The 13,608-nt window shown below is 40.0% G+C and overlaps 1 protein-coding gene across 1 annotated transcript in view; it reads left to right on the plus strand.

Annotated features, from left to right (window-relative positions):
* Window positions 1-5,404: 5,404 nt before the first annotated feature.
* LOC134644485 (hydrocephalus-inducing protein homolog) overlaps window positions 5,405-13,608 on the plus strand; it is a 64,370-nt gene continuing 56,166 nt past the window's right edge. The window contains exons 1-13 of the mRNA XM_063497570.1: window positions 5,405-5,482; window positions 6,948-7,073; window positions 7,805-7,924; window positions 8,204-8,338; window positions 9,252-9,451; window positions 9,778-9,902; window positions 10,452-10,653; window positions 10,833-11,010; window positions 11,688-11,787; window positions 12,089-12,207; window positions 12,551-12,777; window positions 12,945-13,012; window positions 13,128-13,369. Coding sequence (XP_063353640.1) covers window positions 5,405-5,482; window positions 6,948-7,073; window positions 7,805-7,924; window positions 8,204-8,338; window positions 9,252-9,451; window positions 9,778-9,902; window positions 10,452-10,653; window positions 10,833-11,010; window positions 11,688-11,787; window positions 12,089-12,207; window positions 12,551-12,777; window positions 12,945-13,012; window positions 13,128-13,369 — 1,920 coding nt within the window. The remainder of the gene's footprint in view (window positions 5,483-6,947; window positions 7,074-7,804; window positions 7,925-8,203; window positions 8,339-9,251; window positions 9,452-9,777; window positions 9,903-10,451; window positions 10,654-10,832; window positions 11,011-11,687; window positions 11,788-12,088; window positions 12,208-12,550; window positions 12,778-12,944; window positions 13,013-13,127; window positions 13,370-13,608) is intronic.

A 13,608-nucleotide genomic window follows, 5' to 3' on the forward strand; every position in this document is an offset into this window, starting at 1 on the left:
TTTCCGATCAGTAGTGTTTTACTACACCCTGCAGCTGGTTCCTGTCAGGCCAGCCCTCTGCACAGAACTTCATGACTTGGGAACAGACGCTGTCAGACTGTAGCTGCTCACGGAGATCTGCAAGGTATTTGCTGCTAGTAGGAAGGCCCTCCAGCACTGCGTCAACGTAAATATCGGTGTCCTCCATAAGATCATTGTCTCTGGGCATCACACTGTGTGTCAGCGGTAACCGTGACAGCGTGTCAGCTGTGGTGAGGCTTTTGCCTGGAATGTGCCTTATAGTGTAAGAATACCTCATTAGGCGCATGCGGAATCTCTGTATCCACGGTGGAAGCAAATCCAAGGCTTGCCCTCCGAGTAGGCTCACGAGTGGCTTATGGTCGGTCTCAAGCTCAAAGTGTAGCCCTAGAATAAAGTCACTGAATCTTTCACAGGCCCAGGTGAGCGCCAGCGCTTCTTTTTCCAGCTGAGCATAGCGCTGCTCTGTGGGTGTCAATGATCGTGAGGCATACGCCACTGGTGACCAGTAGTGTTTTACTACACCCTGCAGCTGGTTCCTGTCAGGCCAGCCCTCTGCACAGAATCCACTGTCTTTCTGTAGCAAAACTGCCCCCAACCCGTATGAAGAGGCATCTGCTGAGATCTTTTGGGGTTTGTTTGGGTCGTAAAGCTGCAGTACTGGAGCGGATGACAGTTCTTCTTTTAAACTGCTAAAGACGTTTTGTTGCTCGTGCCCCCAGTACCACATGTTTTTAGTTGAAAGCAAGTCTCTCAGTGGTTTGTCTTTTTCGGAGAGATTTGGGATGAATTTCCCCAGCTGATTCACCATTCCTAAGAAGCTTCTAAGCTCACTCACGGTGCTTGGCTCTTTCATATTCTGCACCGCACTAGTTTTGTCAGGGTCAGGACTCATGCCTTCAGATGACACAATAAAGCCTAAGAATTTCACTGCTTTTTTGCCAAACTCACATTTTGACATGTTCAGGGTGACGCCCGCCTTCTCTGCACGGTCGAGGACAGCGTGGAGTCTCATGTCGTGCTCCTCTTTCGTGGATCCCCAGACCAGGATGTCGTCCATGTGGCACACAACTCCCGCGAGGCCGTCTGTCACTTCCGTCGCCATCATGTTTTGGAAATGCTCTGGTGCACTGGAAATACCAAATGGCAAACGATTGAAATGGTATCTACCAAATGGCGTAATAAATGTGGTGAGGAGAGCAGATTCTTTGGACAGCGGTATTTGCCAAAAGCCCATGTTAGCATCGAGCTTGGAGAAATACTGCGCACCTGTGAGCATGCCTAGTGTTTGGTCTACAGAGGGGAGGATATATCTTTCACGACACACTGACTCATTTATTGGTGTCATGTCCACACAGATGCGGACTTCCTCTTTGTCCTTTTTGGGGGCTACGACCATGCCGCAACACCAGTCTGTGGGCTCTTCCACACGACTGATTACTCCCAACTGTTCCATCCTCTCCAGCTCTGTTTTGACTTTGCCCAGTAGTGGCAGTGGAACACGCCTTGGCACTTTTAGTGAATAAGGTTTAGCGTCAGGCTTCAGCTTAATCGTGTATGGTTTTTGAACAAGCCCGAGATCATCATATAGTTTCGGGTACGCTTCTTCACTGTCTCAAGGTCAACATTGTCCATTCGGGCAATTAGTTTCAGTCTCACAGAAGCTGTCCTAGTTAAGAGAGCTACACGCAGATTTCTGACTATATAGATTGTCTCTGTAGTGCTCCTGTCACAGTAGGAAATGTCCTCCTTTGTAGACCCAAATACGGTCAGTGCTGCACCTCCTGGTCCATACAGTGGCTTTTCAGCTTTTTGCAAATGTTCAGTTGGCTGCTTAATGTCTTTGAATGTCTCCTCTGAGATAGCTGTGACATCTGCCCCTGAGTCTAATTTAAATGTCATGCTTTTGCCTCTCACGCAGATGTTAGCAAGCCACGGGTCTTCTCCTGAATCCAGTTCACCTAGGAAGAGTCCATCTGCACTGTCTGCCACCTCATGCACAGTTGTAGACCTACAAACTCTCCCGTAGTGTTCACGTTTCCCACAGTTGTGGCATTCTGCATTTTTGGCTGGGCACTGTGCTGCTGGGTGCATCGGTGCTTTTCCACATTTAGAACATGTTTTATTCTCTTGTTTTGTTATTTGTGGTTTATGTGGCTGGAACTGCTTTTGGTCTCTGCTTCTGAATTTATTTGGCTGTGATTTTCTGACATGCACGGCATCCACTGCTGTTTTGCCAGTGCTGCTTTCACCTCTTAGGTCAGTTTGCTGTCTTTTTATTTCCTCAGATTGTCTCGCCATTGTGATAGCTTTAGCTAGGGTCAAATCTTTGTTGAGCTGCATTCTCTCCGACAGCGATGAATCTTTAAGACCCACAACGAGCCTATCCCTCAAAAGTTCATCGTGAAGTTCACCATATTCACAGTTTTCAGCGAGAGCATATAGAGCTGTTATGAAGGAGTCAACTGTTTCTGCTGGCTGTTGTGCTCGCTTATTAAACTTTGCTCTTTCATAGATCACATTCTTTCTGGGGACAAAGTGTCTATCAAATGCGTTTCTGACTGAATCGTACTGCTGGCGCTGCCCGTCTGTTAGGTCAAGTCCCCTTAGCACGTCGTCAGCCTCGTCTCCCATGCAGTAAACTAATGTGTTCACTTGGTTAGCATCTGTTGAGCTGTTCAGATTACTTGCCATTCTAAAACGCTCGAAACGTCTGATCCACTTCTCCCACTCCTGGGGCTTTGCGAAGTCGAACGGTTCCGGTGGCTTGATGGTGAAAGTAGCCGCTGGTGGAGCTGCCATAACCGGGCCAGGTGTCGCTGCTGCCGCCGGTAGAGCCGCTGCTTGCTCCGTCATGTTTGTTGCTAGCCGATCGCCAAGCTGACTTCCTTTTCAGTTTTCTCAGTTCACCGCTTAGAGCGAGTGCACTTCTGACACCATGTTGTGTTGGGCTCTTGAATAAACTCCTGCTCAAGCGATAACGTGGAGAAACAACCATCCATTTTATTTTAGCTTACTCACGTGCCGTTTACATAACACACATTTCCTGTTTAGTGGGTAAGTACTGCCGCCTAGTGGCGCACGCATGTATATCAATATAGATTACACCACAGTCTCTTGTTGTTGTCCCTGGCTCTCACTCTCCCTCTCCCTCCTGCTCTGTTCCTGTGCTACTGCGAGTGTAACTACCACCCCTCCCCATCTGCTCACCGCAAACACAAGGCTTATGTGCTGCGTGAAGCGAAAAAAAAGTGTGAGAGAGAGAGTGAGAGAAAAAACAAACAAACCACGGCTCCCAATAAGGAGGTACTTGAAATTATTAATGCCACAAGTTGTGTTTCCTTTCCTGTAGAATACCCAGAATTTATGTATTCTTTAAAAATGAAAAAAAGAAAAGAAAAGCTTTTCTTTTTCTTTTTTTGTTTTGGCTAAACAGTTATTGTTTCACACCTGGTTCTTCCTGGTCTTGGACACTTTCTCTCTATCCTCTCTCCTTCCTCATTCTTCTTTCTTTGCACTGACAATTACACAAACATACTGTATTCATTAAGATGTTTTTTCTTTCTCTGTCCTTATGCTGCCCTTGCAAAGGTAATTGTACCAATTAAAAAGAATTTACAACAGATAAAAGATATAAAGTGATTCAGATCAATTTAAAACAATTTTCTAATTAAATATCGACTCTTTCATTTGACTTGTACTCACTTTTTCTTCTTTAAACAAATATGTCCAAGTTTGGAAAAAAAGGAATTAAACATAATTTATTCTGTTTGGTTCTGTGCTTCAACACACTGTCAATAAATGTACTGTAGATAAACAATTAATAGGAAACGTTAACAAACTGAATTCACAAAGTACATTAACTCCTTGGATGGCAAGAAGCAATATGGCTCTGAAAGCTAAAATAGATTTCAATATCTAGCAATCTAGCCTATGTTCGCTAATATTAACAATTAATAATTTAGGAACTATTACTTACAAACTACTTACATTTACTTACAACTGTTTTGTTTGCTGTAAAAACTGACTTTTTACCATCTTAGTACTTTTAAGCAAATCCAACTATCAGAACCAACAAACAAAGTTAGAATATTAGTTGTGAGGTACTTGCAAAACTCTGGTGTTTGATCATTTTTGTCAGTTTTTATTAGTTATATGCTTTTCTCCCTTCCTGGAAAGAGAAAAGTGAAAAAAATATATATGCAATGTGACTGATTCAAAAACTTTATAACTATGGAGACTTCGAGTAAATCAAGCTCATAGTAATGCTGAATAACAACAATTAAATATTATCACTTTTTAACCAATTAGTCATTTTACTTGTTTTTACAAACTTACGTGATAGTTGTTGTATCCAAAAACAACCATGTATGAGAAAGCGTGCTTTTTTACACCTGCTTTTTTTGTCTGTTACAGCTCGAGCCAATCAGCAGACCGTATATTGAGACGTTGGTGAGTGTGTTGCCACGACAACGAACCAAGACAACATTGACTTGCGAGCTGGTAACTTGCTGACAGAGGGCTTGATGTGAAGTAAAAAGTTCTTCGACACAGCGGTGAGTTTTTATTAAGATGCTTGTTTGTGTAGTCTTTTAAACGATCCATTGTTATCGTTAAAGTGAACGCAGAGAGTTCTTACAGCCTGTACTGATCCACGGTTTAAGTATTGTGAAGTGCTTAAAAGAGTGAGAATATAATGAAGTGCAAAACTCAGCGAACAGTACAACTGTTAACATAAAAACAATGTAAACATGAATAAAACAGCTAGGCTTTAGAGACCATTTATGCTCCTTTTCTTCGTCAGTGCTCCAAAATGTTCTTATTCACACGGAGAACTGCACTTCGTTTGGGGGTTTCTTAAACTTACCAGCTAACACAAAGACTTCTGAATAAATGTGATGTCGTGGTCTCTCTCTCTCTCTCTCTCTCTCTCTCTCTCTATATATATATATATATATGTATGTATGTATACACACACACACACACATACACACACACACACAGATATATATATACCCCATTTTTTTTCTTTTTAGTTAATCAAATGTTTCTACGGTCACATCAATGACAAATTTCCTTTTACTGATTCAAAAAACCCATATTTCATTAAACAGTCATGAGGCCATGCTGAGAAAGCACTTTATTTCTGAAACTGAATCTAAATCTTCAAATTACGGTACCATAAGTATGTATGACATAAACTGAAGTGGACATGGTATACAGCATATAGATTTCAGTTGTTAAAGACACACCCTAATGCTACTTCTGAACCTGATACGATAAATGAAACATAAAAAAATGAATGTCTAGCTTATGACTCCATGTGTTCTCTTGTGTTCTTCTGTTTCCTTTCTTGCAGGTGATTTTTCCATACAACATATTCAGAATGAGCTTCACTCAGGTGAAGAAAAAGGCGTCCCTGCTATGCAACAATAAGCGTGTGAAGGAGGGGAAAACAAGAAGGGTGAGGTTCTAACTTGCGTTTTTTTCCTTTTATCTCTGTAATTTTGAAGCTGCTTGCCAGTTATGTTGTGAAATATAGCCATATGACAGCTTTCAGGTGACAAGGAAATGAAGATGTTACAGCAGATGTCAGAAGTGGGATTTTCTGACAAATAAACAGCTTTCTATTTTCTTGTGACCTACTTGTTGGACACTGTCCCATTCTTTTTAACCCTTTATTGACCGGCCCTTCAAATTTACCTGTAAAATGGGCCCGCCGGTGGGCCCATAGTCAATAAAGGGTTAAAATACTGCTTGAAATGACACGTTGTCCTAATAATCACTTTGGCTTTTCATAATGAACAAAATGAATTACATGACTACAGTGTTTTGTTGCATTGACCTCAGCGTAACCATTTTAGCTCTCTTCCACTTCACTTACAATTTTCTCAGGTCAGAATGTGGAATATTGAAGTCCATACTTGCTCACTTATTTGGTAAGATTGTTAAAAAGAAGAAATTAGGCTCATCATCAGTGTGAGCTGCGCTGTTACACACCTGACAGAAACTAGGTACAATGTTCAGGGACGCAGTGGAGTGATTAACATTTTCTACTCTGCATTAGTTGTTATTTCATCTCATGCTCTAAAAAAAATTATATTTTCAAAATAAGTGCATCCAGATAGTCTTTAGATTTTATAAAGACTCTTTAAATCTGTGATATTTTGAAACTAAAAGACTTAGTTTGTTATGAGAAGCCACCAGTTTGCTTTGTTTCCGTTTAGATATTGGAATCTATCAAGATTTAAAATAGTCAGATTTCCAAAATAAAAGCTCCCTCATTAGATATGGAAAATAACATGTTCAGAAATATAAGATAGGTAATGACAGATAATAAAATCAAATTGTAAAAAATATTCTATCTGCTGCAGATGCTTGTTTTTACAATCTTGTGGCATTTATCTCTCTTCAGCTTTTTTAACCAATATATTTAACTGAAGCAAGTAGCAGTGAAAACAGTCCCACTGCAGTTTCTTCAGAAATTCAACAGCCTATCTGTTTGTTCTCAACATTTATTTCTTCATACCTCATAATTCCACAATAAACAGTTTGCTTAACTGCATAATAAAAATAATAATAATTATTATAATTATTAATAATAAAAGCATAAATATTGCATAAGCAGTTTTGCTATTATGTTATTAATTTAGATTTAGAATTAAGCTAAAATCATTTTCCTTCAGAGAGACTAAGTGCAAGTAGTTGTTTATTTGCTTTAGGTGCACCAATGAAAAGGTACCAGAGGATTATGTAGAAAATATTATACCCAAAAAATGATGCACAAAATTAACATTATTTGAGTTTATGTATATGCATGCATTAGAGCTGTAAGCTGAGCTGTTTCAAGAGCAACAGCCTACAGCTCAGCGCCTCATTACTGCTGATTAGGAGACCGTAAATAGGCCTGTGTTGCTGTGTGTTTGCAGGTGACTCCATCAGTTTTCACCCAGGAGATGTTGCAGTCCACAGAGGAGCGCCTGAGTAACACAGCTGAGGTGCACCCACCTCGCATCCTGGAGTTGCTTGACCTGAGTGCCGCTCCACATCACAAAGTAAATTCCAGCTAATTCTGTGATATCACACTAGTTTAAAAGCTTCCTATTACACACAGTGATGCGGTATAACATTAACTGGGAACCAACAATGACAGTGGCAACAATCTACCGTAAAAGATGCAAATTGAAAGCGAGTTCTTATTTTTAAATATTTTCTTTGATATCACTTCCTCCTGCCTAGCCTATTGCCTAGCAATATGTAGAGACTCTTGTGCTGCAAAAACAGCTCAGACCCTTCAGGTGAAGAACTGTAGAAAGGCCGAGGTTGAAATAATCAGGAATTTGACTCAATCACAACACATTTGGCTGATCACCAGTCTGGTGATTTTTCACGCTCATCATTTGTAGGGTTGTCGAGACATTATATTTTCTCCCCATAATTGATTGTATATTTTAAAATTGCATCTGCACAAAAGCTAGGACTGCATAAAAAAGAGATGATTAATATTATTGGCATCATACTGTGTGTCCATCTTTTCACTGTTAATTAGGAAAAACATGTTTTCTTTTTACTGCTGATCATTACATCAATATGAATAAAAAGCTTGTTTAAAAATTTACAAATATTATCATGTGTTTGTGCTCACAAACCAGCAAAGCAAATGCAATGTTCAATACATATTTATTACAAAGTACGAGGTGAATTTGGTAAGAAATTCTGTTGCTAGAGCCAAAGTACCTGTACCCAGGAAATCTAAAGCATTGCCTCTGTATGTGTGTTTGGCTAGGGTTCTTTTCCAGATATAGATCAGCCGCTTTTTCAGCCCTACCCTTCTGAGTTGGTCTTCCAGAATTTCACTCCTGGACAGACCTACAAGTTACCACTGCTGCTTCTCAACAATGACAAGGTATATTAATCAATAAGAGTAATGAAGATCAAATAATTTTGAAATCAGCATGACTGTCAAGCCTATATTTGAATCAGAAACATTTGTGAAACAACACAGCCGCAGCATGACTATTTGAAAAAGAGAAAATGTGGGGAGTGTGACGAAAAGGTCATTGCTGACTGGAGGAAATCTGTATAAGATACCATCAAGAATTGATTAATAATCACTACATTTCTCCTTGTTGCTGTGCTGGGTTTATACACTTTTCTATAGTTTATGTTTATTTTTTTTGTTCAGGTTTCACGGCAAGTGAAGCTGGAGCAGCAGAACTCCGTGTATTTCAGCGTTTTGCCTTCAAGTGATGCACGTAGCAACGTTGCACCAGGAATGTCTGCCACTTTCACAGTCTTCTTCACCCCACACGAAAACAAGGTACAAGAGACGTTTGTGTTTCATTGGACTGTGCAGCACAAAAACAAAGAAGGCTAGACTGAGAGAACAAAACACAAAGTCACAATAACCACATATAGGATGAGGATAACCTCATATGATCTTGTATAGCCTTTACCAGACTTTATGCATAAATGTTTCATGAAGTCTCAGTTAGAATCATAATTCACTAAAAAAAATTGTCCTAAATGTTGAATTTAACTAATTTAATTACGCATAAATTTTCTGTGTAATTTTGGTACAGAAGTACAATATGAAATCAATCAAGCGAGAATACTTGATTTGTATACATTTTCCTTAATGATTAATTATTTCAACAAACAACCTTCTGATTTTGTCAGATATTTAATTAGCATTTTTTTTTCAAAATTATTGGTTCATGTTTATTAAGGAAATAATCTTTTTTTTTTTATTGTATTAAGGGTTAGGACTCAAGTATGATATTTTTGGTTTGTTTGTTATTTACATTTGAATAACTGAGCAGCTAATGGAATAAACAGCTTGTTTCTCTCACCCCAAACCTGTAGCGTCGGATGGCTGCCACTTTCCGAGCCTCATTCTGTCCGTGGTTTCTTCCTGTTGGAAGGGAATTTTTCCTCCCCACTGTCACAAAGTGCTTGCTGATGGGGATTTCTCTATATTACTGTAGGGTCTTTGGTGCCTTGAGGTGACTGTTGTTGTGAATTGGTGCTATAAAAATTGAATTGAACTGAACTGAATTGAACTGAATTAAATTGAATGGAACTGAATTGAATGGAACTGAATTGAATCAAACTGGATAAAATTTAACTGCTTGTGTGCCCAAATTCAGTGGCACAAAATTATTTAACAACTGATATAATAAAGTATATAGAGTTTGTGTGGTTGCAGCAGGCTTTTCTCCTTGTCTACACAGGACTACCACCATAGACTGGTTTGTGTGACAGAGAGGGAAAGGTTTGAGATTCCAATCCAGGCCATTGGGCCACGTGCCATTCTTGACTTTCGAGACAAGCTTGACTTGCCCGTGTGTCCCGTGAAAGCTTCAACTGAGAAGACTCAACTTGTTTGTAATGTAGGAAACAGCAAAGCCAAATTCAGGCTCCACACAGAGAGGTGAGAGTCAGCACAAGAAGGGCTTATGTCTATTGTTTTGGAGTAATTTTCTATGTTTTACTGTACAACATTAAAACAGTCATTCTTGTGCCCAATGAATAGTTATTTTTAACCTTCAGTTTGTGAAAACTGAACTGAAAAGCTCAGTTAAATACATAAAAATAGAAAAAATTCAGAATCATAAGTGAACAGAAAACATTTTTTTACCTACTTAGCAAAAATTACATAATGGAGTCTTGGGTATACCTTTAATTAGTACTTATTGAGTCTAGTTAAAAGTTTGCTTTTCTTCTGTCAGTTTCTAAAACAGTAACCTATAATTGCAGGCCTTTTTCAGTGACACCCGAGTTTGGTACGCTTGATGTTGGCGAGATTATGCAGGTGACTGTGGTTTTCCACCCAATGAACACAGGAAACCACAGGCAGGATCTGTTGCTGCACTACCATACTGGTGAGAAAAGAAAACTGTGACACCAATGAGACTTGTGCTGAAGGCTCTTCAACCTAAGATGTAACAGATAAATACACACTAATAAGGGGCTTGTGAGAGGGGTGCGTATGTGTTTGTTGGTTAGGGGGCCAGTGAAGTCAAAGGTGACATACTGTAGGTGATGAAAGAGAATATAGCCAGTCCTTAGGGAATGAAGATTCAGCTCATAATAGCTGTATTAAATCATATTTCCTGCTCGGTATGGCTAGCTCCGAGGGGTTGTTTTCTCTTCTTCCTGATTTCTTCTCATAGTACATGTTACATCTTAGTGGCTTTGGTGGACTGCCAGAATTTGGTATTTAGGAATCTCCTGTTGTCTTTTAATTACACAGGAGCAACACTGTTAAATTTTACTGAAATCCCGACAGTATTCCTCCATATTTTTACAAATGACTAATCAAAACAAAAGTAGAGAAAAAAAAAGATCTCTTGATACCTATACTCCACCACTTATGTTACCCTCTGGTAACCAGTTACTAGGTCATAAGCACCATGATGTCTTCTGCTCAGGTGAAGATGTGTACATTAGCCTGCATGGGTCTTGTGAGGAACTGAACATCCACCTTGAACCTGACTCCATCTGGATGGAGAATACTTATGTCTCCCTGATCAGTACACGCACAGTGTCCCTCACCAACCACAGTGACATCCCTCTTCAGTACTGCTGGACTGTGTGGCCCAGCCAACAAGAAGAGGACCTGAGCTTATTGAGGTATTTATGCATGCATACAAAATGTATTTATTAGAGCATGTGTTGCCAGAAATGAGCTTGGGTACCCATCACATTCTTTCTGTCGTGCAGATCTTTGTCCTTCTACTGGCCTCTTTTTCTCTCTGACCCTCATTTGCTATTTGTTATACTTTTCACTGTCTGTCCCTGCTTGTCTCTAGGGAGGGCTCAGTGCTCCAGCAGACGGAAGAAGTCGAGCTAGGACAGTTGCTTAAGTCTGACCCTGCAGAGATCCATTACCTCCCGCTGCAGTCCAGAGCCCCACAGGAACACAGAAGTCAGGATGCAAACAACTACCTCTTGGCCCTTTCACACAGCTGTATAACTGTGGAGCCTGCGGTGTGTTTGTGTTTCATTGTCTTGTCGTGTGTTCACGTGATTTTCCTCTTGCCAGACTGATTAGTTGAATACTTAAATGTCATTACACTGCCCATTGTTTTTTTTCCATCAACTCTAGAGGCAACAATGTCTCCTATAGTATGTCTGCATAATGTAATCGTTTTAAGTGGGGAGAAGGAACAGGGATCCAGCTCCATGTCTAACAGCACTTGAAATTTGTTGATGTTTCTGTGAATCATTTCTTGCAGCATGGTCTACCCTCAGAGCTGTATTATTGCTGTGAGAACAGAATTCTGAAAAGGTTGATCAGATCTGATGTTAAAACTGTCACACAGACTTTGTGATCAGGTCTGTTTGCATATAACTTCTGTCTGATTCTTCTGTGACATTAGAACTACAGATTAGGGTCTTTCTGTCCAAAGACCTTTAGATAGTATGAGCTGCTCTGTCTTCTGTCCACAACTCAGCCCCATTCCCTGGACAAAGAGATAGACAACACAGGGAGGTTAGGGAGGTCACCTGCGTGTGTGTGTGTGTGTGTGTGTGTGTGTGTGTGTGTGTGTGTGTGTGCAGAGTAAAGCCTGACCAAAGAATCAGTTGTTTTCTTCTTCTCACGGTTTTGTAATGTTTGCATTTTGTTTCACTATAATAATTATTGTTGTCTTCACATGATTCAGGAGGGGGAAATATGGCCCAGCACAACAGCAAAGTTCACCATCATCTTCAAGCCTGAGGAGGCCAGACTTTATCAACAAACCATATACTGCGAGGTCACAGGTCAGTGCATGGCTGGAAGAAAATTATGCTTATTCAGGTTTCACAAACACACACACATACAGCAGCAAAAGATAATAATTAATAATGTTATCAGTTTAATCAGTACTTTTTTGTCCATTTCAGTCATGTTTACATTGTTAAAAAATAGAGCAAAATCACAGAAACAAAGAGGCAACTTTTAAACTTCACCTTCACACGCATAAAATCTGTGTGATGTTTGCTTTCCTGTGGCCCTACAGTTTTCCTTTCTCTGTCTTTAGCTCTATTATAACTCTTTCATCATGGCTATTTGTCATCTTAGGATGTAAATCACCGTTACCCCTCACAGTCAAGGGCAAAGGCATGGGCCCTCAACTTGTGCTTAACTATGATGGGATGAACTTAAAAGATTTATTCATAGGTGAAAGATTTCGTCAAGAGGTAAGAAAAACCAAGCCAGTGTGAACACGTTATGTTATTGCCAGCATGGCTCTAATGTAGAATGCTTGAGCTACAACTTTGTGTGAGTTGAATTCAGCCTTGGTGGGTGCACTGCAAGGTTATAGTTCTTATCCACAAGCAAACAAAACAGCATATATTGTTAAAAAAGCTGTAAAATAAAATCAAACAAAATCAAAAGTTTTTCTTTTGACAGTTTTAATGCACAAATGTAATGCTGAAAGATTCTACCACCTTTTATCGATTCATCTACTCCATGAAACACATTTTGTATTTAGATGATCATTGTTGGGTATTTGTTCTCATACAAGAATTCTTTCTTCAGGTGCAGTTGTCAAACAAAGGGCCAATTGATGCCCCTTTCAGGTGGTCAAGTCCTGACACCACTTTTGGCCGCTGTTTTTCCTTCAATCCCGAGGAAGGTGTTGTTCCCTCTGGCGCCCTCTGCCAGATAGTGGAAGTATCCTTCCGCAGTCCCATTCTGGGTTCATTCTTTGAGGAGTTGCTGCTAACTGTGGCAGGACAACCTCAACCACTGACCTTCACTGTTGGGTAAAGTTAGCAAGCAGCGAGCCAGTTCTCTGCCAGGATATTTACATGTAACACAGCACAAATAAAAGCTGACCCAGCTGTAGTAGTGGGTCTATTACACTCTCAGTGCGTATTTTCAAATCTTATTGTTCCCGAGGTTTCAAGGTTTCTTTGTCTCTTCTTTGCAGGGGTTCCGTCATTTGTCCCACAATCCACTTCAGTGTTTCAGACCTTAATTTTGGGGATGTAGCCTTTGGTACATCACTTTTGCTCTTCTAGTTCTTATAACATATATCCAGAGAATAATGACAGACATCATCTTACTATTTTCACATTTTCTCATATTGGCTTCTTTTAATCTCCCTGCATAGGTTTTCCAGTAACAGTTGGTTGTACGCTCTTCAACCCTTCCTTTGTACCCGTGAACTTCATCCTGCGTGTCTTGGGAGACGGGCTGGGCTCTCCTAGTGTTAGCTCATTCAAACAGATTTCGGATGAGTCACTAAAAGATTGGCAAGGTCATACTGCTAGAGATCTTCATCCATGCCCTGTGGAGTTCACGGTCAGCCCGGCAGCAGGCTCAGTGCGTAGTGTGTCCGATGTTGACATTAAGGTACAGTTTATTAACACCATCCCCGCCACTGACAGAATATTCCAGCAATCAGTGTTTTCATGTTATGAAATAGTAGGAAAAAACCTCAAATATTCTGTTTTTATTTTTATATACATGTAAATTATGTAGATTATTTACATAATATAAAAAAATATCTGGGGAATCTTGAAGGATTAGTAAATCTCAATGACATATTTTGCTGGTTTAGAAAATAATCAAATCTCTAGCCAGCAGTCATC

The sequence above is a fragment of the Pelmatolapia mariae genome, linkage group LG16_19 (genome assembly GCF_036321145.2).
Source record: "Pelmatolapia mariae isolate MD_Pm_ZW linkage group LG16_19, Pm_UMD_F_2, whole genome shotgun sequence".
In the NCBI taxonomy this organism is placed as follows: Eukaryota; Metazoa; Chordata; class Actinopteri; order Cichliformes; family Cichlidae; genus Pelmatolapia; species Pelmatolapia mariae.